At 42.1% G+C, this 27,868-nt stretch overlaps 1 protein-coding gene across 4 annotated transcripts in view; it reads right to left on the bottom strand.

Annotated features, from left to right (window-relative positions):
* Nucleotides 1-523: 523 nt before the first annotated feature.
* Nucleotides 524-27,868, bottom strand: part of CREB1 (cAMP responsive element binding protein 1) — a 39,120-nt gene continuing 11,775 nt past the window's right edge. For 2 of the 4 annotated variants that reach the window (XM_063116116.1, XM_063116114.1), the window contains exons 2-9: nt 20,330-20,384; nt 18,397-18,518; nt 15,220-15,366; nt 11,715-11,815; nt 8,252-8,394; nt 5,489-5,671; nt 3,019-3,169; nt 524-848 (exon numbers count right to left, since the gene is read on the bottom strand). In XM_063116116.1, the coding sequence (XP_062972186.1) occupies nt 704-848; nt 3,019-3,169; nt 5,489-5,671; nt 8,252-8,394; nt 11,715-11,815; nt 15,220-15,366; nt 18,397-18,510 (984 nt within the window). In that variant the 5' untranslated portion in view covers nt 18,511-18,518; nt 20,330-20,384 and the 3' untranslated portion in view covers nt 524-703. Of the gene's footprint in view, nt 849-3,018; nt 3,170-5,488; nt 5,672-8,251; nt 8,395-11,714; nt 11,816-15,219; nt 15,367-18,396; nt 18,519-19,070; nt 19,255-20,329; nt 20,385-27,868 lie in introns of those variants that run through there. The other 2 variants (XM_063116117.1, XM_063116115.1) reach the window with 2 other exon arrangements.

Below are 27,868 nucleotides of genomic sequence, written 5' to 3' on the forward strand. Positions count from 1 at the left end.
ATTACAGAAAATCAATGTAATTATCCTTACAGTATAGAAAAGCTTCAAGAAACCAGATAGAATGTACAGGTGAGCTACCTGCCTTCTGCTTAACTCTACTCTACATGTTCATTTAATTCCTGCTACTGCATACCTATACACCTGAAGTACATATCCTTTGGCATCATCCCACCACATAGCTGTACACTTTGATAATAGAAGTTTGAAACCATGCAACAATTTGGCAACCATAGCTTCCTCAGTGCATCATACCTTGGTTATGCGTGTGGCCCACCAAATACATCAGGGCAGAGGCTGGGGGTGACTGTCTCTAAGGCATTCAGATGAGCTCAGCGCTAACTCTTGAAACCATTATGAAGTACCCCACCCCCCACCCCCCAATAACTTCACAAGTGAACACTGTGATTCCTTGAAGAGGATGGGAGACGAGGAAGTCTGTTCTTTTTCTTCACTCTCAGGATGCACTGTGATGAAAATAACTTGGGGCCAGGGAGGGAGGGAGGAGGAGAAGTGGAGGCAGGTGTTTCAGCATTCACAGTTTAATACAAAGCACAGTCGAATTAAATTCTGCAGTTGCTTTCAGGCAGTTTTGCGCGTAGAAAAAAAAGAAATGTTTAGAAAATAAAACGTCCACTTTGTCTTCCTGGCTGTAACCAAACCAGTCTTTCTCCCACATTAACAAACCAAAAACGGGGATCTAAAATTAATCCGATTTGTGGCAATAAAGGTCCTTAAGTGCTTTTAGCTCTTCAATCAATGTCTTGTTTTGGTTTTCAAGCACAGCCACTCTGTTTTCTAGACATTTGACATATTCCTTTTTCTTCCTGCGGCACTCACGTGCTGCCTCCCTGTAGACAAAACAGGATATTCAAATTCAAGTCAATATGCAAATATGGCTCACCAATTTTAGATGTTGTTAACATAGGCTAAACTGGATGGCATAACAATTTGGGCACTCCAGCAAATACAGTTCTCCTTTCTAGGCAGGTAAGCAGTATCTTTTATTGAGTTCAACATTTCTGCTAGGTAAAACAAAACAAGTAAGCAAAAAGCCTCTTGAATGAGTGATAGTGAGGATGCCTAGAATTAAATAGGGCTGAATAAGAGTTCTGCGAGAGGCCAGAAGAATACAACAATGCATGACATTAGAAGATGCCATTTAAATCTCTTGCCAAAAGAGGGCTGTAAGAATGAGATGTTGCTCAAAGGTTAGTGACTACATATATACTTTTTTTAAAAAAAATGATAACAGTTCAGGCAGCTTTCTATTGAGTGGAGGAAGATCCACTTGAACAAGCAGTCCTAAATTATACTTCCTCAATTACAAATGCATATATATATATCAGTGACATTCTAGGCAGGAAGATGCAATCCAAATTAACACAAAGTTTAATTAACACAGAACTCCAGGCTTTATTTGAGAGCCAAATCAATGACATCATCCCCCAGAGCTCGTGGCAGGAAACTCAAATCTCAGGCTTATTCCTTCAAGCTGGCAACAGCAGCAACACACATGTATGCGATGCACACACTGCTTGCTGCTGGCCTTTCTCTGCAGCCTTTCCTTTCCTGAGGTGGAAGAAACAACAGTAGCCACAGCGATCCACCCATCCTTCCTACGATCACATTTGTCTGATGGGGCTGCACTATCAGAAGGATGACATATGGCACCAACTGCTGCTGCATGCACCTGACATTGCCAACATTGGCTCCTTCTCTTGAGGGAAGCCAGCCAAGAGTCTACCAAAAATATTTTAAAACTCTTCCTCTAAAACATCTAATGCTGGATTCAGGCCACCACGACCAGCTAGAACAGCCACAGAGTTCCGATTTGTATTCTGATCCCATGCTGTTTGGATACTCCTGCAATTAAATCTATTAACAAAGGGTTCAGGAATTTGAAACACAACAGTGTTAAGTTATCATTCTGCACTGGGTATTTAAGAGTGCACTCCTATGCCTGTATACTTATAAGTAAGCTTCAGCGTTCAGTGGGTTTTACTAGCTAGTCAGTGTGTTTCAGAATGCAGGCTTAGGGCTCATCTACACCAAGCAGGATATTGCACTACGAAAGTAGTATATAAAAGGCTGGAGCCACACTACTGCTTTATAGCGGTATTGAAGTGCACTGACAATTGTTGGGGCCCATTGACACATACCATATACCGCTTTCATAGTGCTATATCCTGCTTGGCGTAGATGTGTCCTGGGCCCCAACAGTTGTCAGTGCACTTCAATACCGCTATAAAGCAGTAGCGTGGCTCCTGCCTTTTATATACCACTTTCATAGTGGAATATCCTGCTGGTGTAGATGAGCCCTTAGTTGCCTAACAGGGAGAATTTCAGCAGGTGGAGTTTCTCCTGCCACAGACTTGATATGTTGCCCAACTCCATATTTACCTAGTAAAAAATCCCATCGGGGCTTATTCCACCCATAGGAGGACAACATTCTTGTGAGGTTCCACCAATAATGTTACATTGTTACATAGTGAGTGAAATACTTAATCACACCAAGACAGAGTGGTGTAATCTATCTGTCAGGGCAGTTTTGAGGCAAAATTGGGTAATTCCACGTAAACCATGCTGCTGTCTGGCTTGAAATCAATTTGGTGATGGATGACATAGGTGATATATGTTTTATACAGATGACTTGCAGTTGGTCTGTTTTTCTTTCTTGCCTAGACTCTAGCTTAAATTCAAATTGTTGGCAATCTTCTCTGAATTTGTGTCTTTCTCCTTTTTTGACTGACATTTCGGCAAGGTATTTTTGGGGTGTGGTTAGATGAGGGAGGTACGATACCTTGCATTTCACTGTGAGGGCTACAGATTGGTGTGAATCGAAGCTGCCGTTAGTAGCCTCAGTCTGTATGTATTTTTCAAACACAACCCAATTTCTAACCACGCCCTCACTTCTGTCTTGCAATAAATCCTTTTATAGGATTTCAGGGTAGGCTGGAGGAGGGATTTGCTGGTCTGCATCAGGCAGAAATATGTCTTCATCCAGCACAGCACACAAACCTGTTCTTCATTAGACGGACTTCTCTCTTTCGTGCTGCTTCCTCTGCTGGTTGGGTGGGAAGTGCTGGGGAGGACGCCATGACGACACCAGGTGCGATGGTGCTTGTAGGTGCTGTGCGAATCTGGTAGGTCTGGACGTCCCCTGAGGCAGCTAAGAAGAAAAGCCGTCAGGGAAAAGAGGAGTGTGAGATTTGACAGCTCTGGTAGACTACACTGTTAAAAAAAACAGTGTGAGGGTCACAATCCTATGCATGTTTGTTAGATCAATGTTCTTTTCACCCAAGGACGAGATCCAAACAGCCCTTAAGCACGACTCCACCATTCCAACGACAGAGGGTTCAAAAGCGCTTTATTGATCTAACATGTTTAGACAAAAACAAGTGCCACAATTTCCAGCGTGGCCCAGCCAACACGACTGGCTGGAGGAATACTGGGACTTGCAGGGCTTTTTTCTGTCTATACATGCGTATGATGGCAACCTGAATAACTATTATCTATTCAGACTGCAGATCCCTTCCTACATTACCTGAAGTGGCATGGCTGATATCTCCTCCACAGCGCTCTCTTGCCACACTGCAAGTGTATAAAACTTCTGACCATCGGCTCACATCACATGTCAGTGAAGCCCCTGCCCCCTTCTCTCTGCCCTCCTAACCCTTCTCAGTTTCTTTCTCCTTATCTCTCTTTGCAGCTTTGCCCATCCCTGCCTATTCTTGACTTTCTCACCCCACTTCAAATAATTTCCCCACCTCTTAGGGCATGTCTACACCGGGGAGGAGGATCTCGCGATATGCTAATTGCAAGATCCTCCCCCTCAGTCCACATGGGCCGCGCAACATCCCGGGCATCGCGCCTGTTGTGGCGGCCATTTTTTCTTTTACAAACAAGAAGAGGAAATTAAGTTTTTTTTAAAAAAAAGCCCCACTCCTGCTCCCCACTCCCGATGGGCACGGAGCGCCTGAAGAGCTCCGTGCCCCATTCCCAGCTCCTTGAACTGGGACAGCTGCCCACACCTCCCGTGGTCTCAGGATGATCCTGAGACCACGGGAAAAATCGGGCTCAAAGCCATCCCGGTTATCCAGGGGAAATGGAGGGATCTTCCCTCCCTGCCCCCGGGATCCCCTGTGTGTCATGTGGACGCACAGGGATGATCCCAGGGTGCAGACATGCCCTCAGTTTTTTCTTCTACATCTCCTATCCCTTCTGTGATTCAAAATATATCCTCATCTCCTTGGCTTCTTCCATCAAATTCTACCTGCCTCTTCACACAGGTGGCCATCTTATTTCCAACATTCCAATCTTTCTGAGACAGGAGGAAGGGGGGAGAGCGACGCAACTGAGTGTGCTCTGTTGAGGCCTCCATTGCCTTTAATGGGGCAAAGAAATATATTCATTAAAAATCAACGGAAGTGAGTTTTGAAAAAAGAAAAGCCATTCCACCAACTAGAAGGACAGGGAGACAAGATCCCACCACTGGATTGAAGGGTAAGGGTCCCAATTCAGAGCTTTTAGTGCGCAAAGAAATGGTCACCACCCGGAAGAAGAGTCATTTTGAGCCAGAGAGGCTTTTCCCACTTTGGTACTTTGAACTGCCATCCTGCCCTCAATATTTCACCAATCTTCTTGAAACGCGCAGGGTATGTAAAACAAGCATTTCTTTCTGGCAGATCTCATTTTCAAAAAGATTGGTGAAACATTTTCCATTTTATGAACGTCAGAATGACCCACCCCCAATTACAGCCTTAACATTGTGGAATGTTAATCTTCCCAATCCCCAATCTTTCCCAGAAGCCATTCCTTTGTTTCTCCTGCCTGTTCCAATACCCGTACCACATTATATACTAGTGTTGTCAAGCTGGTTATCCTTGTTGGTCTTTGCCTGCCTCTGTATTTTCTGCATATTATTCCCCAAAGGCGTTGCCTCCCCCCACTGCCCCAACACATTTAGTTGACACACATGTTTTTTGTTAGTGAACAGGCACATTCAATTCCACTTAAATTAATTGCTGGTGCTTTCCAGGAGCCACAAGAGCAGAGCAAGTAAGCTCCAGTTTGTACGCCCTCACTTATTAAATTAGCTTGTAAATAATTATTTTGCTCCAAAAGTAAAGAATGTTCCCACCACTAATAGGTCACTGTTGCTGAAGACCACTTGGCAGTGCCAGAAACCAAACCATGAAGGAAGGACAAATAGTTTTTTTAAAAAATAACAGGCTATTGTCTAGATAGTAGCATACAGAACTGAAACCAAAACTATTGTTTGCCCTAGACAAACTACTTTAATCTATCACCCATTATTGCCAGAAAAAGTAGAGCATATTACACCTTTTGGAGCAGCAGAACTTTGCTCAGAAGTGTTATGCTTTACTAATTTCCTGTGTGCATGATGCTTCTCAATGGAAAAAAATAATTTCACAAATGAAGGGCATCTAGAGCAAATCTTGCACAAATCACTTAAGAATTCTCTTACCTTGTACAACAACTTGGTTGCTGGGTACAAGAATCTGTTGTCCATCAGTGGTCTGTGCATACTGTAAAATGGTGGTACCAGGCTGGGTTGCAGCTGCATTCGTCATGGTTAGAGTCTGCAGGCCCTGTACTCCATCCGTGCCATTGTTAGCTAATTGGATTGCACCTCCCTGGGTGATAGCAACTGAAAGCAGGCAGTTGAAAATCAACACTTAGAACGTCAACCTCCTCAATATCACACACACACACACACACCTGCTCCCCTATTCTGTATACGATACTGTGGTTCCTTGCGTAATTACATCTACTGAACAGTCAATGAAGGCAGTCCTAGTGCAGCTGACACAGAAATCACTACAAGGGCAGTGTTAAAAACCCTTGTCACCATTTTGCTACTGCTCTGTTTGAGTTTCTTGCACAAGTGTTGCAGCTGAGACTTCTCGTGCATTTTTTTTAAAAGCCTCATTTACAGTGGAACCCTACACATATCTACTCAGAAGTAAGCACCATTGCGTTTTATGGAACTTATTCCCAATGTAAGTGTGTATAGCATTGCAGCTTTAGAAAGGTTGTCCTTCTGTAGCATAAAAGCTGTTATTTGATGGGCAGAAGAAATACAGTTGACTAAACAAGAAATATTTACAGTTCTGTACAACATGTAGAAGAGTGTAACTTGATATGTGCATTCATGTTCACAACTTGTATTTTAACAGTTCAGTGGTATTTAGACACTTCGAATACTGATCTTTACTATCATTATGTATTTACTGTGTGACTCCTGAGTTTTTCAATGTGAAAAAATGCACAATTAGCAATAGAAAATTAGTTACAAACATCCACTGACATAATCAAATATTGCAAAGTAATCTACTCCTTATATGCCTATGGCAAGCTCTGTTAATTCCAATGGTAAAGAATTGTTTTATTTTATTCTCTTCTCATCTCTATACTTCATGCATATATGTTTTGCCCTTCTATTTACACCCTTTCCTCAGTCAGATCTCCATTCTATTATTACCATCGTTGCCTCTTCACTCAGTTTCTTTTTATTATTCACATATTGATTATTATTCACATTTGCATGTAACAGCGGCAAAGACACTTTCAATTTGAATACGCAACTGCCAATCAACCCGATTGCAGGTTGATTTGTGACATGCAAGCATGGACACCATGGTTTTTTTGTGAAGTAAACAATGCAAACATAACCTACAATTAGTTCTTAGGTTAACTGTGGGCTGTTTAACCCACGAATAACCCATAGCACATCACAAGGCAACCTGTGATCTGGCGGACTAGCGACTGCATATTCGGATTGGAAGCAGCTCGTGCGCTGCCCATAACCCAGCAAAACTTTAATTAATCTACGATTTGCTACCGTTCCATGCTAACAGGCCCATAGATTCTCCTCTTCACTTTCTTTTCTATTTCGTTATGGTCTATCTTCGTTCATGAAGTTCCTCAGTCTGCTACACCTCATTCAGACTGCAGCAGGAATACCGTTACCACATGGTCCCTCATTCAATGCTTCTAGCATAGACTCCTCATTATCGCCACATATACGCCCATCCATTCATGCAGACAATACCTGCATGCACAGCATTGCCATATTGATGGTGGATATCAGCAACACCAGTCCCTAAAAGAAAATCAGGACCACACTGGGGACCAGGGCAAACAATTATCACAAGCACTACGCCCTCAGTCCTCCCACCCAGCCTTGAAAGTTTACCAAGTAAGGATGATCCACATGGCAACACACTTCACATGATAATTGCAACTAGGACATGAAAGCATGCTTGCATGCAATAGCTGTTGCAGAGCAATGGTCACAGAACCAGGGTCAATTATCACTTGATAAACTATCACTTCAACTGCTTTTGTCATATGGTCTTAGAGCCTCATGTGGTGCAGAGTGGTAAGCGGCAATTACTGCAGCCGAAACTCTCCCCACGGCCTGAGTTCGATCCCAGCGGAAGCTGGTTCTCAGGCAGCCAGCTCAGGTCGACTCAGCCTTCCATCCCTCTGAGGTCGTTAAAATGAGTATCCAGCTAGCTGGGGGAAAGGTAACCGCGACTGGGGAAGGCAATGGCAAACCACCCCGCTACAAAAGTCTGCCAAGAAAACGTCACCGAAAACAGGCGTCCCTCCAGGAGTCAGCAATGACTCAAGTGCTTTGCACGAGAGGTTCCTTTCCTTCCTTTCCTTAGTGGCAAAGTGGCACATGCTAACAGAGCATCCCAAAGCTACACTTCTCTTTCCTATGTATGAGCTACCCCTACCCTCCACACCTTCCCTTGGTAACATACCTGAAGGGGTTTATGCTATCCTTCCGAGAAACGTTTGCCCAGAAAAAAATACCTTCAGGACAGAGTATTCGCAGATTCCATTAGCTCTGCTCCCTTCTTCAGGTGCTGCTCAAGTACCCCCTTGTGTGCTACTATTATCCCATTTCCTCACCAAAGGTGTTGGGATTGGCCTTTGGCAGAGGTGGCACCTTTGCAACCAACATTATGTACATTTCTGTTCTGCTGCAGTGCTCATCGGACTGGGTTGTTACTGCCTTTTGGCTTCTTTCTATATATTTCCAGCATGCCTGACACCACACTTTAAATCCTAACAGTGGCAAACATGGGGCTTTGGACGTTTTTGAGCACATTGGAAGAATTCATAACACAAATCCTAGGCTTCCTTTATTTTTTAAATTAAAACTTTGATGCGCTCTTCCTCCCCAATTAAGAAATGAAAAACGCAAACCACGTACTGTATTGCCCACTGCTGGTTTGGTAAATTGGAGTTGGCACCGTGACAGTCGTGATGGCAGGTGCTGCTGCTTCCTCCTCAGATTTTTCTTCTTCAATCCTTGGCACGCCTGGGGCATCCGAGGACAAGTCGTTCAAGATTTTTCTAAAAGGGAAAAATAGTGGGAATTTTTTTACCCAATTCTAGTGGCTACCATGTTTCTGAGCAAGCTCAATGTGCCTCAAATCAAGAAGTAATATGTAAGGACAAGAACTGGGGTTACATTGAGTAAGAATATATGATGAACCCTGGTAGCTCAGATCAAGGATCCACCTTGTGGAGAATCATTTCTAATAGTGGTCACCTATGAAGGCAAGAGCCCTCTCCCGCTGTTTACCCCTACAGTGTAGAGAGGCAGTGTGGTGTAGTGGTGAGAGTGTTGGACTGAGAGTTGGGAGATCCGGGTTCTAGTCCCCACTCGGCCATGGAAGCTCACTGGGTGACTTTGGGCCAGTCACAGACTCTCAGCCCAGCCTACCTCACAGGGTTGTGGTTGTGAGGATAAAATGGAGCGGAGGAGGAGGATAATGTATGATGCCTTGGGTTCCTTGGAGGAAAGAAGGCAGGATATAAATGCAATTAATAATAATAATAATAATAATAATAATAATAATAATAATACAGCAACTGGTATTCAGATGTGAGTGCTGAATCTGCAAGTTCCATTTAGTCCCATGGCTATTGATAGACCTATCTTCCATGAATCAGTCTTGTGGCTGTGAATTTCAAAAGTCAATGATTTAGTAGTGTGTAAAGAAACACTTTCTTTATCCTGAATGCTTTAGCTTTTCCTCAAAAGAAAGTTGCTCCAACTTCTCTATCGTATGGTTGCCCCTTTCTGTACTTTTCCCAGGTCTACAATATCCTTTTTGAAATGGGGAGACCAGAACTGTACACTGTATTCCAAAAGCCATAGATTTCTATAAGGTTATTACAACATAGAATTATCTATGCTTAATCGTTGCTATTGCACACTGAATTGAAGTTTTAATGGAATTATTCATAACTATTCACAATCACCCCAGACCTTTTCTGGTTTGTGATTGCTAGGCCAGTTTAGATTCCATCAGTGTATGAATCGTGCAGAATCAATGGGCCAGTTTGCACAATCAAACAGTCCACTGTGGCTTTATTTAAGCCATTGTGGCTTATGGCACGTGCGGGTGGCCACTTTGAATAATCTTGCAGACAAGCAGGCAGTTTGTGGTGCTGTCCAAACCTAAGGACTATGGGTTATGCAACAGTTAAATAGAAGCAGCAGTAAGAACAACTACAGCAAATATGTATTAAGCATTGAAAAGGTTAGGTACACAACAAGATAACTCCAATTCTAAATTAAGACGCAAGCAGATCATGAAGAGTTAAACAACCCTAAAACAGGTCATAAGTTCTGCAAAGGTTGTTCAACCCTCACATATAACCCACAGTCCCCGGGTTCAGACAACATGACAAGCCACATTCAGGATGGCGCCTGTGGGCATCACAGCTCATTATGGCTTTCATAAGCCACAACAAGCTGTGGCAAATGGGCAAACTATGTCAGCGAGAACAAAGGTGTCTCTGGACAGTTGGATCTGATTCCCAACAGTTGGAATTGATAGAAGATGTAGGAATCTCTACCTTAAATAGGTATAGACATAGGTAGTGTGGTGTAGTCGCTAAAGTGTCAGACTGAGAGTCAGGAGATCTGGTTTCTAGTCCCCACTCAGTCATGGAAGCTCACCAGGTGACTTTGGACCAGTCACAGACTCTCAGTCTAGCCTACCTCCCAGGATTGTTGTTGTGTTGATGAAATGGAGAGGAGGATTACGTATGCCACCTTGGATTCCTTGGAGGAAAAATGGCAGGATATAAATGTAATAAATAAATGTTGCAGTAGCAGCAGCAGCAGTAACAACAACAACTATTTATTAAGAATTGAAAAAGCTAGGTAGCTCAAAATCTAAATCAGAAAAGACACAAACAGATCTTGAGGAGCAGAAGAGAAGCAGAAATAAAACTTAGAGAGGTGCGGAGTGTGCTGAGCCTAGAAATCAATTTAAGAAAAGAAAAAAAAAGACATGTTTTGAACAGGAGAATAAAAAGTGAGAATATTAGGGGAAGAACAGCAAATGGATTGTTACAAGAAAGGATCGTTACAAGGAAAGATGAGTCTGAGCAAGTACACCAGGAACCATAGAGTGAAGGGAACTAGGAGAACTATTAAGAGACCAAAGAGAGGATGGATATTATGGAGTTACAATAAACTGAAGGGATTTCTAAATCAAGGTAAACTTCTAGCACAGCCTTGTCCAATCTGGTGCCCTCCAGATATGTTGGACTGCCACTCCGGGAAAACCCCAACTAGCCATGCTGGGACTTGCAGTCCAACACATCTGGAAGGCATCAGACTGAGGACAGTCGTTCTAGTGAATGCAGAAGGGATACAAGAACCTGTGAAGATAAAAGAAAGATGGGAAAGGTGTGGTCAACAGTGCAGGCAAAAGGAAGGAGCCAGCTAGGAGTAAGAAGTAAGAGGTTGAGGGAACAACTCATCATATTATATAGCGTTAGGATCTGATTTCTTGCCCAGGTCGATCTTGGAAATATGTCACTGCCTGATTAATATCAGGGATACATTAGCATTTCCCCACTGTGGTGCAACTCTGCAACAGATTGGCCAAAAAAATGTGCAGTGTCAGGGACTTGTTTGAGACTTGTTCTACTTTACTGTGAATGCTAAACTCCATAAAACAAAACAAAAGTTATGGTAATGCTAATGATCTCCTACTCTTATATGTATTTTCTTCACAAACTGGTTACCCAGAAAAGGGTCTGTGCTGTTATATCCTGGTCCGTTACATCTCCCTCTTCTAAGCAGGCAGATAATGTTTACAATGAATAAGCTTTATACAGACACCATGAGTGTGCCACAGTAAATTCTGTCCTGTACTCTCGTAGAATATCTCAACGCTCCATTTGATGAGTGTTTTATTGCACGCTCGTTACTGGACACTCACAGAGTTTGCTCAGGTCCCTCACATGACGTCGTCTGCCTCCCGCACGCCTTCCACCCCTTCTGTTCTTCCTCGTGCAACAAAAAATCCCCTCTTCAAGTCCGATGCTTTTTTAAACTCGGAATCACTGCTCTCTCCTGCTGCAGCGCCATTATAACAGTGGACACAATGGGCTCATGCAACTTGTGTACTTCCTCTTTTGAAAAGAGGAAGTAACTGAGGAATGAAAACACGAAGGTAGGGAGCGTGTTAACCCCCCGGTGTGATGGAGTTTAAAGAAAGCAATTAAGAAAACTAAAAACCTAATACAACTGACTTCTGGTTGGCATGTCACCAGATACTAATTATATGAAGGTATCCCTAGGGGTAGTTAGTAAATTCTTTGTATGCTGTTCTGCTGCATGTCTGTAACAGAAAATAAATTCCTACCTGTAGGAAGGTCGCCTAGAAAGAATTTCTCTGCGTTTCTGGGAGTCTGTGACACTGTCCACAGATTCCTGTGAATCTTCGCTTTCTGCAATAGTGGAGATCTAGATATAAGAGCACAGTAATGTTACCATTTTAAATATATTTAACGCGGGTCAGGTTTAAAGGTGAGAATATGATTGAACTGGCATCAAAATGTCATTTTCTATACATGAAAAATCTGCAGGTTTAAGAAATTGTGATCGCCTATCACTTCTGGACATTCTGAAACACGGAGGCATGTTTAATTTATTTATTTATTTATTTATTTATTACATTTTTATACCGCCCAATAGCCGAAGCTCTCTGGGCGGTTCACAAAAATTAAAATCATCATAAAACAACCAACAAGTTAAAAATACAAATACAAAATACAATATAAAAAGCACAACCAGGATAAAACCATGCAGCAAAATTGATATAAGGTTAAAATACAGAGTTAAAACAGTATAATTTAAATTTAAGTTAAAATTAAGTGTTAAAATACTGAGTGAATAAAAAGGTCTTCAGCTGGCGACGAAAGGAGTACAGTGTAGGCGCCAGGCGGACCTCTCTGGGGAGCTCATTCCACAACCGGGGTGCCACAGCGGAGAAAGCCCTCCTCCTAGTAGCCACCTGCCTCACTTCCTTTGGCAGGGGCTCACGGAGAAGGGCCCCTGTAGATGATCTTAAGGTCCGGGTAGGTACATATGGGAGGAGGCGTTCCTTCAAATAACCTTAACAGTTATTCAGGGAATATGAAATTCTATAAACCCTAGCCTCTGGGACATCAAGGGGATGTTACAAACAAGAGATGTGCTTTGTAGCAGATGGCAGATATGGGATCCTTATCAGATTGGGTCTGGCTAGCATTTGCTCACCTTGATGATAGCTGAATATGAAACATTATATAGAAAAACTGTGGCAAAGTCTGCTTATTTTAAAAAAAACCCACAAAATGTTATTTTTAATTTGAAAAAGCCCATTTTTATAGATATTGACAAGGTTATCAGCTGCCTTCATCTGTGGGAAATAAATAGCTTAAGAACTACAGGTAGATTAGCAGTTTAGGTTTCACTCAATTTAGTATAACCATGAAGGATTGTGAAACATTTGGCTTTATATTTCAACATTCCTACTGCATTCTTGCCTTTAATCTGCTTCTTCTAAATTCCAAACACTTTGTTATCTGTCTGTTATCTTGTTTCACTGTAGTTAGAAATTCCTGCATGCCGTCTGAAATCTGGTGGGCTTCACATGTCAAAGAGGATAAATCTGAAACCTACTTTTAGTGACCTGAAGTATAGACAGAAGAAACCACAGAACTCATGAAGTGCAATGGGAGAGCAGTGGTCATTATCAAAATAATCTCATTTTGGGGATGTATCTATGGCAGGGGTGGGTAGAATTGCCTACAGAAGGGTACAAAAAATAAAGAGCCCTGCTGAGTTAGAACCAAGGTTTATCTAGCTCAGCATCCTATTTCTAAGAGTGGCCAAACAGATGCTTCTAGGACATCTACAGATGGATATTCTAAATAGTTTCTGTTTTAATGTTAAATAGCAAAGGACTCTGAGAGTATTTCGGAGCCTGTTCGGGAGGAGAACCAGATTAAACACCCAGATTTTTAAAGTATCATGGACTACTGAAAGCTTTTAAATCTAACCCAAGGGTGAGAAAAGTTTTTGTGATCCAGAAACTACACTACCTATTTAAGAATAGCTAGAGGATGACACCCCAAAATGCACATGCAAATGCATTGTTTCCTTCACACAACATCCGTTCCAAACAAGTACCTGCCCCCTTTCACCAGGAAAGGCTACTCCTTTCTCGTGGTGAGAATGCAAATGTGAGAGTGTCGGTTTCCCACCTACTACTTGCTCCACTGAAGGTTTCAGATATAGAAAGGGGGGGGGGGTGTTATAAAGCCAGTAGCCTTGCTCCTAGCCTCCATGCCTGAGCCACAGGGAAGTCCTTCTCAGCTGATACCTGTCGGGCTTTATTTATTTATTTATTACATTTTTATACTGCCCAATAGCTGAAGCTCTCTGGGCGGTTCACAAAAATTAAAACCATGAAGAGCATAAAAAACAACCAAGCATCTAAAAACACAAATACAACACAACCAGGATAAAACCACACAGCAAAAATTGATACAGGATAAAATATGGAATTAAAACAAAGTTAATTTAAGTTAAATTAGGTGTTAAAATACTGAGAAAATGAAAAAGGTCTTCAGCTGGTGACGGAAAGGGTACAGTGTAGGCGCCAGGCGAACCTCTCTGGGGAGCTCGTTCCACAACCGGGGTGCCACAGCGGAGAAAGCCCTCCTCCTAGTAGCCACCTGCCTCACTTCCTTTGGCAGGGGCTCACGGAGAAGGGCCCCTGTAGATGATCTTAAGGTCTGGGCAGGTACATATGGGAGGAGGCATTCCTTCAAATAACCTGGCCCCAAGCTGTTTACGGCTTTGAATGTTAGTTCCAGCACTTTGAATCAGGCTTGGACCTGGACTGGCAGCCAATGAAGTTGTAGATGGACTGGCATGATGTGGTCTTGCCGGCCAGTCCCTGTTAGTAAACGGGCTGCCCTGCTTTAAATGATGCCCATCAAGCAGCACATACGCCTTCCTCCCACCCCCCCACAAGACAACCAGGTCTTGCCAAGTTGGAAGAAACAGGGGATCATAAGAGATGAGGCTGCAGCTCCAATCTGTCATGCTTGCTGCTGCTGCCACAGCTGCTCCCCTGTCTAGGCACTGGGCCTTGCATCACTCTCTGGCTAACCTGGAGAGTTCCTCCTCGCTCCTTTGTCAGTCACACTGGACTGATTGATTGCACAGACCAGCCAATCATCTTGGACTCCGCCCGGGATGCTCTTTTCCTTCATGCATGCACTTTCGACAGTTCCTTGCAAGGCCAATCCAACAGCTTCTAGGTCTCCTTCTGCAAGCTGCCTCCTCTTACCACAGTACATTATTCTGTGGCTCAAGCCAGACCAGACCTACTTCCCTTAGAAACGTTATATTGGTTGATGTAGGCCACGGAGATGGGGAAGAACAAAAGCAGAGTGGATCCAAATTAAATGATCAGAGGAGCCAGGGCGAACTTAAGCCTCTAGTCCCGTCCTGAACATGCAGTGTTGAAGTCACTTTTTCATCTTACGTAGCACAAATTACCTATTATCTACGGCCTTAGCTAGACCTAAGGATTATCCCAGGCAAATGGAGGGGTCGTCCCTGCCTGCTTCCGGGATCCCCTGTGTGTCACTTGGATGTACAGGGATGATCCAGGGATATAGGCCTGGTCTAGCCATGGCCTATGAAACAGCAAAGGAGACTTGCTACAAGGGATAGCTTAGAATTTCCTTTCAAAAACTTAACTGGACATGTCATAGGTACATGCTGACTAATGAAGCTCAGTATACAACAATTTGGGTAGTGTTTCGATGCTTTATGAGATAACATAGTTTTAAAAATTCTTTTACATGTACCTGAACTGTCTGGACTTGCGGAGACTGAATAACGGATGGCTGAGCAGCCTGAATAACGCCATGGACTTGAACTGTCTGCCCATTAGGCAGCTGTACTAAGGTCACAGTGGGAGCAGACGATGTTGCATGAGCTGCTGGCATAGATACCTAGGAAAGAGAGAGTGTGACTCAACATTGCAAAAAACAACAACAACACAGCACTAGAAGAATGTAATTCCCCATTGTGTTGCAAAACTCTGATAGCCAGGTATCTTTGGATGGGACATATGAGCCACCCTGAATGTTTTATCAAGCAAAAATGGTCTTCAGGCAATAAATAGCTCTTGCAAGAAGCCATTATGAAAATATACAGTTGCAAATGGTTATACATGCCTTCCTTTGAAACATCTACTAGTATCACTAAAATTGTTTATATATTCCCAGTAATACAGATGAGTGTAAGAGTAAGAGCTTTGCTTGCTGCTGTAGGTCTATAGGTCACAGAATTAAAAAGTTTTTAAAAATGGAAAACATTCAAGCTGTATAATCTTGGACATCTAAGAACCCTACATGATGCATGCAGAAATTGTGAAATTACATGTAGTCCATCATGCACCAGAAGAGGTCGGTTTCCTGGGGACAAATGCCAAAGGAATGTATATACCTTCAGTCTTACAGTTTTAGTACTGGCTTCATATTCAAGCTGGTCATCAACCAGTGCTGGGTATGAATGTTGGAAGTCTCACACTCAAATCCCTGCTTGTTCATGAAGATTACAATGTAGTCTAATCTACTCAAAATAGAGGCTGGTTTCACACATCACACTACCCCATATGCTACGCTGGGTAGGCAGTTATGCAAGCAACCTTCTATGGTCCTCCTAGATGATCAGGCAAACAAGCTTCAGGATAGTTTATTTCATCCCTCCTCTTCCTGTAGTCCTCCCAGACAGGTATCCCAGCTTCCTTTGCAGCGGGAATACAGATCACTTGAGAGGAGCAGAATGGCAGCAGTAAGTTTGGCTACTCTTGCAAAGCAGCTTTGTCGCTGATCTCCACGACCCATGCTGTGTGATAGACAACATGCTACCCCACCATAGGCAATTTCTCAGACTGTGGGTTCTCAGGGCGGCTAATTTGGGGGAAATAACGCACAATGGAGCCCCCCCCCAGAATCTCACAGACAACATGCTTAACCCGTCATGGGTTGTTATGGAAAACGCCCCATCATAGCTTAGCATTTTGTGTGAGTCAGAGAGAATGAATGAGCACTGCAAAGTGCGATGAACATGATTACTATTACTAATGACTGTGAAATCTGAATATTTCTCTATTAGAAGATCGGTCTAGCAACTGCACGTTTCCCCCCTTCCTAGCCTTTCCAGAGTAACCTTTACTAGCTCAACACCATATGTACTGGAATTTTGTAAAGTTGATTTTAATAATACTGATGTTTATTTTTTCCAATCTCAAGACTGTTACTCAAAGGCCATTTCTGGATGGCCATATCTCAGCTTAATAAGCTGAGATATGCACAAGCATTTTGATTGCACACACTGTTTCCTGCTTTATCACAATTGGAAAATAATATAATAATAACAATAACAACAACAACAACCCGCCTCTCCCTTTGGATTGAGGCAGGGAACAACATTAGTACAACAAATCAAAACATCTTAAAAATTCTTGGGTTTCACATTCATCTGGGTAGGCCTGCTGGAAAAGGCTAGTCTCTAAAGCTGTCTTAAATTCAGAGAGAGAGAAAGAGAAAGAGAGAGAGAGAGAGAGAGAGAGAGAGAGAGAGAGAGAGAGAGAGTTAATTTTATGAATCTCCTCCGGCAAGCCATTCCACAGTCTGGGGGCGACAGAAGAAAAGGTCCCTTGGGTAACAGTTGTCAGCCTAGTTTTGGCTGACTGAAGTAAGTTCTCCCCAGAGGACCTGAGTGTGCAGGGCGGACTGCAAGGCGATCCTGCAGGTAACCTGGACCCAAAACATGTAGGGCTTTAAAGGTAATGGCCAACATTTTGTACTTTGCCCAGAAGCTAATAGGCAGCCAGTGAAGTGATTTTAATGTTGGGGTAATATGCTCACCCCTAGATGTACTGGTGGACCAATCTGGCTGCCATATTTTAAACTAATTGAAGTTTCCGAACTAGTAGCCCTATGTACAGCGCATTGCAGAAGTCGAGCCTTGAGTCTTCCGACTCTAGGAAGGGGCGCAGCTGGCGCAACAGCCGAAGCTCATAGTAGGCACTCATACAAATTATGATTAGTAGCTATGGAAGAAGAAAGTATATTTTCAATTTTTGTGAACTGCCCAGAGAGCTCCAGCTATTGGGCGGTATAGAAATGTAATAAATAAATAAATAAATAAAGGATATTAAACCAACTTCAAATTGGCTTGTTTCAAAGCTGGTAACTACGATTTCCCAGTTCAGATGAAATGAGAAATGATGGTTAACTGGAGATGTCTAGGTTTCTTGTTGTGCACCACAAAGGGAGGAGAGGAGAGTTTGTGTGCAAGGAAAAGTTTTGTGCATAAATCATCTTAATAAGTCAAGATATGATCATTTCAACCAAGTGTAAATGAGTTCAATTTGTGGCAATTAATCTAGTTACAGCCTTTCACTTTTCAGATTCCATAAGAAATGTTACTGTTATAAACATTAATTGACCGCAATTCTTTTTTGAGTTTCGCTTTAATATTCAATGAGAGTTATGTGTTGACGTAATTCATTGGACTTGTCTTGCCTACTAGCCCGTTCAGAATAAATGTGGCTGGAAAGTGGCAACATGCCAGCAGTAGAGCAGCTGGAAGCATTACCCTCAAATCCCTACCCAGAAGCCTCTGTGGTCATGCTTAGCACAGAAGAGGGATTAGGACAAGGTGTCTGTGCACATGTGCGTCCAGCCTAACAACTCACTATTTACTGCTGGACTGGCATTCTGGCATGGCTGGTCTTAACTATTACCCTAGGCAGTAATCGCCTCCGTGAGTGAAACTTTGGTATGCGGGTAGGGAATCTGCAAGGCAGCTGATGCCATTTAGGTGACTGGGTTGTCAAATCAACCAGGGAGGTTCTTCCCTTTTTAAAAACAAGACAAGGGGGAAATGTCTGTTTTGAAATGGGAAAATTGAGAACGCGGGGATGGAGAAAACAGCACACACAGCAAATCAGTCCAAAAATGAATTCGTACCTGGGCTAATGTTGCAATTTGTGGCTGCGCCTGTACAGTCATCTGTTGGCTTTCTGCTTCTGTAACAGCCGCGTCTCCACTCTGTTGGTTCTCTGCGCCAGATTCCATGGTCATTTAGTTATCTAAAATGATAATGATTTGCAGCATTATTATTATTATTGATTTAACTCTTTCATGTGAACTCTGTAATTTTCATTTTTAAGTTTAAATTATAAAATTTGCACTGGATGTTAAATGCCCTATTAATTATAGTTACCAATTCAATGCCCTATTAATTAGTTATATTAGAACTTTTGCTTACACATCTACTGATTGTGGCAGTTCTGGTGGGAATTAAGAGAGAACAGTGAAAATGAATCAGGAGTGACACACACCAAAAGCACAACCCTGATCCGCTTATGGATGCTGCCTCTATAATGATGCTGGGGGATCCCCACTTCCCTCTCAACCCCCACCCCCCAGACGAAAGCCCCCTGCATTCAGCATGTCTCCCTGATCCTTGGGAGAGCCCTTCTGAGGGGAAGGGAAGTCAGCTTCCACCAGCACCGTTTCACATGCTTTTGCTTTGGATCCAATTCTTTGCTTCCTATGTTACACATGATATCCAAGAAACACAAGATCAACATGGCTGGTCAAATGAAAGATCAAAGTAACATAAAAAGAGAGTTACTTACAACCTATGTGGCAAAACTGTATCTGCAAAGTCAGAGTTGCAACAAAATGCCAACCAAGAATTTCTGGCGTGAACTAAGCCCAATTATGATTTTGTAGAAGATTAGTTAGCTATGACAAGGAACGACATGCTACCTTTCACAACATTCCTTTTAATGTGACATCAGAATTAAACAGAATGATTTATGAACCCAGAGAGCTAGAAAGGACTTGGTTTCAATGAAATGTTTAATATTTAGCACATCTGAACCCTCGTGATATCTAAATGAAATAAATACTAGCCCACTACAAGCAACAGAACTTCACCAGGCACACTAGCTATCGTGGGGAAAAATGCAGATGTCTGAGTGTTTCTCCTGAAACAAAAGGAACAATGAAGCTTATGGGGGGGGGGGGGGGAAACAGGTGGCAGGAACTTTTGCAATGGTTTACTGATCTGTATGTTATAGCAAACAACGGTTTTCACAAAAGTGAAAACTGAAGATGAAGCCACATATGACAGCTGAGATTCTACAGTTCATTCCCCATCTTTGAACGAGGCCACTGTCTTTAGTACCACTCTGGTAGAAATACAATCTGTACTGCAAGAAATTCACTGGTTACCATTTAGTTTCTGGGCCCAAATTTAACATGTCCAGGATATCTGAAAAATGCCTTTTCCGATCTATATCTCCCTATGCTTTAAAATCTAGAAATGAAGCCTGTTTGTGGGTTGCACCACCATCAAAGGGGACACTGGTCGCTACTGGAAACAGGACATTTTTTGTGGTGGTCCTTTGATGGGAATTTCTTCCCATCAGAAATAATATCCACTTGATTGGACCTTTTAGGCAGGCAACAAATACTTCTTTTAAGATATACTTTTGGGTTACAGGTGGTTGGAAGCCACTGTTTTCAAAGGTAGAGCCATTTTATTTTGTGACTGCTTTATTTTTAACTTACTAATTGCAATTCTTATATTTAGGTTGTGAGCTTATTTAAGAAATCTGGTAGAAAATGCCATTTTATGAATTTGATTGAAATAGTCTCTTGGATTGAGAGACTAACTACAAGTCATGCATTGCTTTAGAAAAGATTGTGAACAGATTAAACGTACAAATAAAATTAGAAAGTGAAGATTTAGTTTTGCTGCTAAAGAAAAATTTATTTAGATCAATATTATTCCCTTTTCTTCTGGTACAATAGGACTGTTAGCATAATCCAGCATCACCACTTGATTGTTTAGAAACATATTATTTATCAAATACTTCATTGTTCTTACCTTTGTAACTCAAGAACTGAATTTCGAAACCACACATTCTTGGACAAGGCAAGTTCTAAAAAGGTTAATGAGAAAAGGAAACCCTGAAATATATTGAACACACTTCTTATTGCACAATGAACAAATCACTGGGCATATATGTTATTTCTATTTTTTAAAAAAGTGATGATAGGTTATCAGATCAAGAAGGAGGAAAATGCTCACCTTTATAGGATTATTTTTATTGTTGCTATCACTTCATTTCAGTTTGTTTCACACTTCATTTCAGTTTGTTTCACATTATAGAAGAGTCACAGGATTTGATGCCTACAAAGCTAGAGATGCTGGTACTTTAAGCATAAACAAGGCTGACAACTCTGTGACTAAGAAATCTACAAAGACCTAAAATTACAGATTTTATGCATCTTCTTCCTTCATTCCTTTTTTAAAGTAGTTGAAAAGCACCAGATCCAAACATTTCAGAATCAAATCTCTAGCCCGTTCTCAAATGGCCATAAAAGGCTGAAAAAGCAGGAAAAAGACCAAAATGCTAATCGCTGGAGTGTAGAAATGCTCCACTTAAACCAAAATTGCAAAGGTAGCAAGGAGACCACAATAAAGAAGCATGGATGTGCATACGGAAGGGGGAAAGCCAACTGTGCTTGCAGAGTCATTTACAGCACAATCCTATGCATCTTTACTTGGAGGTTAAGTTCCTCTGTGCTCAGTTAGGCTTACTCCCAGGAAAGCGGCAAAAGGTTGCAGCCCTCCTCAGTGGTAACGGAAGCCTGCATGTTCAGCCATTAATTATTTTAGGTCTCGACACTGAAAATTACCTTGTAATTAATGAGCACCGACGTACTTACTGATCAAAATGTCAACCGCCCAGAGAGCTTTGGCCATTGGGCGGTATAAAAATGCAATAAATAAATAAATAATGTTAAAATGAGTATATGATCACTATCAAATTTGGGATACATCCAAATTAAAAATGTCTATTTACAAACTAATTTTCAGGGCGAAAAATATTTAATTACGAAAGACTGCTGCTGCCATCACAGGTGTTGGCTTGGATCCTAACTAATTGCTCTGTGAACTGAAGAGCTCCTTCGACATGCAGAAGGGACTCTGATCCAGCAGACCTCCGCTGGAGGAAGAGGGGGGTGGGAAATGATTTTCACTGATGCCCCCTTCCCCTCTACAGGCCACTTAACCACTCCCCACCCTGTTTCAGATTTTGGGGGCTGTAGGAAGAAAGGGGAAATGCTAGAAATGGCCTCCCTCCCTCTGCCACGGGTGGAAACATTTCATGAGCGAAACTCCATTGAGGGGATGCCCCCGCAAGCCCACTTCTCTAATTTCCAGGAGAGCCGAGAGCACAACTGAACAGCAGAGTGCAGAGGTCATCCTAAAATATTAAGGCAAGTCTACCGTTGAAACTTTCAAGAACGGTAGAAATGTAAGGCTGCCATTGCAGCCCATTTGTGGGTTAGAACTTTGAAAGAAAAATGGATTTGGTGTCGGAATTGCTCCTTGCCTCACCCACCACTTTTTGCTGAGGTTAGCAGCTCTGACTTTTCAAGATAAAAAGGCAAAACTGCCTGTGTCCCGGTGGGTCAGTGGAAGAGAGAGGTGGTGAAACAACACCCAGTGCCACTATTCCCTCCCAACGTTCCCACTTTTCGTGTTTCGTTGAGGTAGCCTCTGCCCAAAGCACCTAGTCCAGAAATTACCTCTCCTCTCAACTTCTTTAGCTTCCTCTCAGCCTCTTTTGCCCACACAGCCTCCTGGGGAATCTTGCCCCTTTTGGGGTTTCAAGGTTCATACCCTGAAAAGGCCTCTTCTGTATGTAAAATAGTTGCACGGAAGAATTTCATCAATATGGTTTTTCTGCTGTGATAAGCAAAAAGCCCTCTCAGACAGACTTTTCCACTCTATGCAACTCTTGAATGTACAGGAGCCCCAGAATGTGTGGACCTGGCAAATGTACACCTCCCCCATCCCACTCCTTGGCTATCTCTAAATCATAATATTCCCCTTCCATTTCATTCCATTATCCTTTTCATAGCCTGTCTTTTAATCTTATATCAATTTCTGCTGCATGGTTTTATCCTGGTTGTGCTTTTTATACTGTATTTTGTATTTGTGGTTTTAGATATGTTGGTTGTGTTATTATGTTCTTCATGGTTTTAATTTTTCTGAACCACCCAGAGAGCTTCGGCTATTGGGTGGTATAAAAATGTAAAAAAAAATTAAAAAAATTATGGGAAAGTGCCTCAGACCCATATTCTCCTTTGTGGCCTCTTTTTGGACTATAGCTACACCATCAACTGTTTTCCTAGGGCAAACGAGACATTACTTTAATAGCGTGTTTTGCAATCATCCCCCACCTCCCCAGTAATGAGTGTGAGGGTAGGGAGGGGAAGTCCCACATTTCATCAGGACTGTAACATGCATAAGAGAGAGGTTTTACTGTTCCCTCCCCACCTACAATCCCAAAGAAAATTCTGCTGCCTATAGTGATCAGCATTAGTAAAAAAATCCTCCCATTTGTGATGAAAAATGTGGGGAGAAAACCCACCACACTTACTATCGATTAAAAAAACACACCAACAGACCTGGTTGCTAACTCTGCAATTAAAGTAATGCCTACTTTGGTCTCAGTCCCCTACTTTTTAGTTTTTCCTAACTTCTTTTCTCCAGCTACCATGGATTACTAACCCTTAGCTTGATTATTTATCTAGTGCCAACTATGTACACTGAACTTCAAAAGGAACAGGTATGACAAGTCCTTACGCAAGGAGCTTACCAATAAAAATATTCATGGGAAAGCAGCAAAGCAACGGAAAAGTGGAGCTCTTGAGTTACATGTTGCTTAATTGCAATAAGGTAAAAGCAGAGCTTGACTACCTCCTGGGACTTCTTCGCACTGAGTTTGCCCATACTGCTTCTGCCTGTTAAGTCGGTGTGTGCATTTTCCTAAGGCAAGCTGATCTTTTGTCAATTCACGAAGCTAAACATCATTCCAAGACACGCCACAGCTCAGGCAATAGGTGTCAGAGGCTGCCACCAATCCCTTAGCATATTACAATATCAAAGACATATGGAGTGTTGCGTTGTTGATCTCACAAAAGAAAATCACAACTCTTTAATTTATTAACTTGCAGGTCATACAAGAACTTGTACTTTAGCAAGAGATCAAAGTTTTAGTTCCTATTGATAGAGGGCAAGTATAATACAACCCAATGTATGAGTAAAGCAAAAGGCAGGATACAAATAATAATAATAATAATAATAATAATAATAATAATAATAATAATAATAATGCAACACAAAGAGAGAGAGAGATAGAGAGAGAGAGAGAGAGAGAGAGAGAGAGAGAGACTACATTTATTCTTAAGTTTTAAGTATTCACTGTCCAAAATATTACCACCCTTGGACTAATTACCCACAAACAAAACCTTACTAGCTTAAATATAACTATTTGCAAGCAGGCTGTTTCAAACTGCAAATGAATGAATGAATGAATGAATGAATGAAACTTTATTGAATAAGTCTTCTGACCATTTCAAAAGATCACGTCATCTTAAAAAACATATAGGCATTAATTAAATATAACTATTTGCAAGCAGGCTGTTTCAAACTGCAACTGAAAAACGTACGATGAGGAAAAAGCTTGCACAATTTAGAAGATTTATCAGCTTTCAAAAATGTTATATCTCCCCTATGAATATCATTCCTTAAAAATACTTTGTTCCAACTTGACAAAGCAGGAAGATACCTACTTTAACAACCTGGCTAGTTTTTCAATTGCCACTGAAGTAGCATAATATTGACCACAGGTTAAGAGGTGGCAGTACTCTGGCCTAGAATACCCAAATGCTGTGCCAATAAAAGCGGTCCTTATCACATACTATGCAGCAATACTCGCTGGCAGGACTCAGATGGAGTGCAGCCCAAGATCATATGTTGATACTCTCAGCCAGGCAGCTGTGGTGTCTGCAGGGCTCTGCCTCTTCATGCTTTGCTTAATCTCACTTTGTTTCCGTTCCTATCTCTCATGTTTTTCTCACTGGCACTGATATGGCACCAGGATATCTTTGTGGGTTGAACAGAGGAGCGACTATAGCACAGGACTTGAGAAGTGAGAGGGGCTGAGGTGAGTGCAGGGCTGGGAAGATTCATGAGGCAGCCTGGCTTGTGACACCAATGGAAAACGTGGGTGCATTACAGGTTCAAGAACCCCCAATCCCTCTTTGTACCCTATTGCAGAAATAGTGGAGGTAAATACTAATATTTGTTTTATATGTATCCAGTTTATGTTAACTTAAATAACATCTTTAAAAAATTGCAGAGCTTATTGCCATTCTGAAGTAACGTGTACTTCATTTTCGCCCCAGACTGTATCAGCAAACATATTACACTTTGAAATTTGAGCTCACCCTGCTTTAACTTTTATTTTACACAACATACTACCTTGTTTCCCTGAAAATAAGACAGTGTCTTATATTAATTTTTGCTCTCAAAGATGCGCTAGGTCTTATTTTCAGGGGATGTCTTATTTTTCCATGAAGAAGAATACGGTACACATTTATTGTTGAACAAAAAAAAAAGGTCTTACCAAAAAAAAGGGGGGGAATGCCTTATATTACAGCGAGAGGCAAAACTGGAAGTAGGTCTTATTTTCGGGGGATGTCTTACTTTCGGGGAAACAGGGTAGGCACATTTCGCTCTGCTTCAGCTTTGTAGAGGGCCTAGAGGTCAATGGCAGAGCACACACGATCATTCCGAAAATAGCAGGTTCAGTCCCCAAAATACCAGGCTCAATCTTCTGTGAAAAGGACCAAATTCCTGCCAGCCAGTGCAGACCATAGTGGGCTACACAGATCTAAGGTAGCTTGCTATGTTTTGTGCTAGCCTTTTCATAGCATACATTATATTGTTGCCCCCATTCTTTTGGCTTCTATTTAGAGTTTTGTGGACTTCACTGTTTTGAGCACACCTATTTAGTCCAGAAATATTAGGCTTTTACACATCATACATATATGGATTACACATGTTAATTGGTAATTACCTGTTTTATAAAACTGCTATTAATAGTATTTTAAAAGGTTTTCAAACCTAATGCTTGAATCAAATTGTGTATGTGAACCACTTAGGGCTTTTATTATATTTAGCGGTATACAAATATCACAAAATAAATACATAATCCATTTTGCACTGATTTTATTATTGATCTATCTTTTCCAGGATGGTGTTGCTGTTGTTACATTGATTTGTTTTTTTTTTAATTGTTATCTACAGTTGCACACTTGGTGAAGACATTTGTTGAAATGCATTTATAAAAATTATCCTTTGACGCCTGTTTCGTGGTTTTCCACTCCTGTTTTTGCCAATCAGAGTTGGATCAAGGAATTCTGTGCTCACTTCCCCATCACCTTCCCCTCTCTCAAATCCAAACCTCTTCCTGCCCTTCACAGTTCGCACCATCACTGTGGGTTAAGCAAGCCACTATACCTTGTTTAAGCTGCAGCACATGCCAGGCACCATTTACCTTAATCACCTGCCTGGGTGTGGCTTCTCGTGTTGTCCAAACTCGAGCAGCATGGCTTGTTGGAGGGGAAAACAACCCTCAAATAATCCATGGGCTGTTATTGAATGTTCAGTATTAATGTATACTGAAATAGATAGCAGGGAGAAGCAAGAAGAGTTGGTAGTGGTGCAAAGCTACTGACAGAATGCAATATTCAACTGTTTGCAGACATGCCAACTAGTAAAAGGTCTACAGACTGCTAGGGTAGAAAACAATGATTTGTAAAAGAAAACTGGATATAAATTTAAAGCTCAGTTCCCAACATTCAGTCTTTCTCCCACAACACCCTGCCCCATTCCAATGTGACCATGAGATGAATCAAGGATTGTGGTGTGCAGATAAGAGCAAGTTTGATTCTACTGTTGGACTCGTGTCCTACCTGTGGGTTCCTGGTTAACAGCTGGTTAGCCAGTGTGTGGGAGTTGTAGGACCTTTTTCTAGCTAAACATGCATAGGATAATGCCCTAAGGATGTAGTCCTATACGTACCAGGGTGAAAGCAGCTCACCTGCACGGCCCAGTTCCTAACAGGCCACGGACCGATACACAATCCTATGCATGTCTAGATAGAAAGAAGTCCTACAACTCTCCGCATTCCCCAGCCGGGCACACAGAGGCCTTAGCTAGACCGACCTTTCATTCTGGGACAGAGGAGGGGAGATCTCGCATTGGGATTAATGCGAGATTTCTCCCCCGTTTAACACGTAAGGTGCGATGACCTCAGGAAGAGAGGCGTCATGCCTGCCATTTTTACATTTTTAAAGCGATGGCAGCGTACGAACGCTTGTGTGCTGAAGGTTAGTGTTTTTTAAAATTTAATTTGGTTTCCCCGCTCCCCCCACAATAACCCAGATGGGCGCAGTGCTCCTGTCTCCGCGTGAGTAATCACGTGGAGCGGGGTCAAGCCGCGGAAACGGGCCACACATTCCGCGGTCTCGGGCCCAAAGGGGAGGGCTATATCCCGGGGCAAGGGAGGGATGATCCCTCCCTGATCCCGGAATCCCGTGCGTCATGTGGAAGCACAGGGACAATCCTGGGGTTCACCCCGAGATAAAGCCTGGTCTAGCTAAGGCCTGAGTTAAAGGAAGCTTTTCTATGTAAATGAAGAAGCATTATTATGATTTCTCTAATATGAGTTTGTTTTTTTACACTCTACCTTCCAGATATAGGCATTTCAGTGACCTTTTTACCTGTAACCTCTTTTTAATGACATGAAGGAAAATGAGATTGTTATAGTCCCATCTATTTTTTTAAAATGTTCTTCTAATAAAGCATCTTTAACTCCAACAAGAAAAAACATCCCTTTGCAGTAGTTATCAAGCCTTATCTTGAAACTTTCATTCTTTATTCCACTTATGGCATGTTTACTCCAGCTTCTTCTCCAAGGATATGTTCCAGGGGAAGCATTTACACTTTGCATTCAAGACTAGGTATAGTCACTGATTAATGCTCCGCTTTGGGAGTTGACTATAGGGCAGCCTTCCCTAACCCGATGCCACTCAGATGTGTCAGGACTACAAACATTGACCAGGCTGGCTGGGGATGATAGGTGTTGTAGTCCAATACATGTGAAGAGCACCAGATTGGAGAAGGCTGCTATAGGAGCTCCTTGGGAATGCACTTCCTTTGAAATCTGCCCAATCATCACAAGAATTATTGGGTCTGCTCGTAAGTAAGCATTCCAGCAAGCACACAGATTTTATATGGCAAGCTAGGGTGCTTACTCATGAACAGATCTGCTAGCAGAGAGAACTGCAGTTTGACACTTGAAATGACAGGCCAGAGTATCACCCCATCAACAGTTAAGTACCCAGCTGGATCAAGCAAGAGGATACAGACTTTCCTCAATTGTCTGATTTAACTTTCTCGCTAATGGAGCTATTAATACATAAGCACCCAAGTTTCCCCTACATATGTAAGACTGAGGTGGTGTCCATTCTTAGCTTGCGTTTTGCAGGTGCAAATTGT

Source organism: Elgaria multicarinata, chromosome 2 (assembly GCF_023053635.1).
Source record: "Elgaria multicarinata webbii isolate HBS135686 ecotype San Diego chromosome 2, rElgMul1.1.pri, whole genome shotgun sequence".
NCBI classification, from domain to species: Eukaryota; Metazoa; Chordata; class Lepidosauria; order Squamata; family Anguidae; genus Elgaria; species Elgaria multicarinata.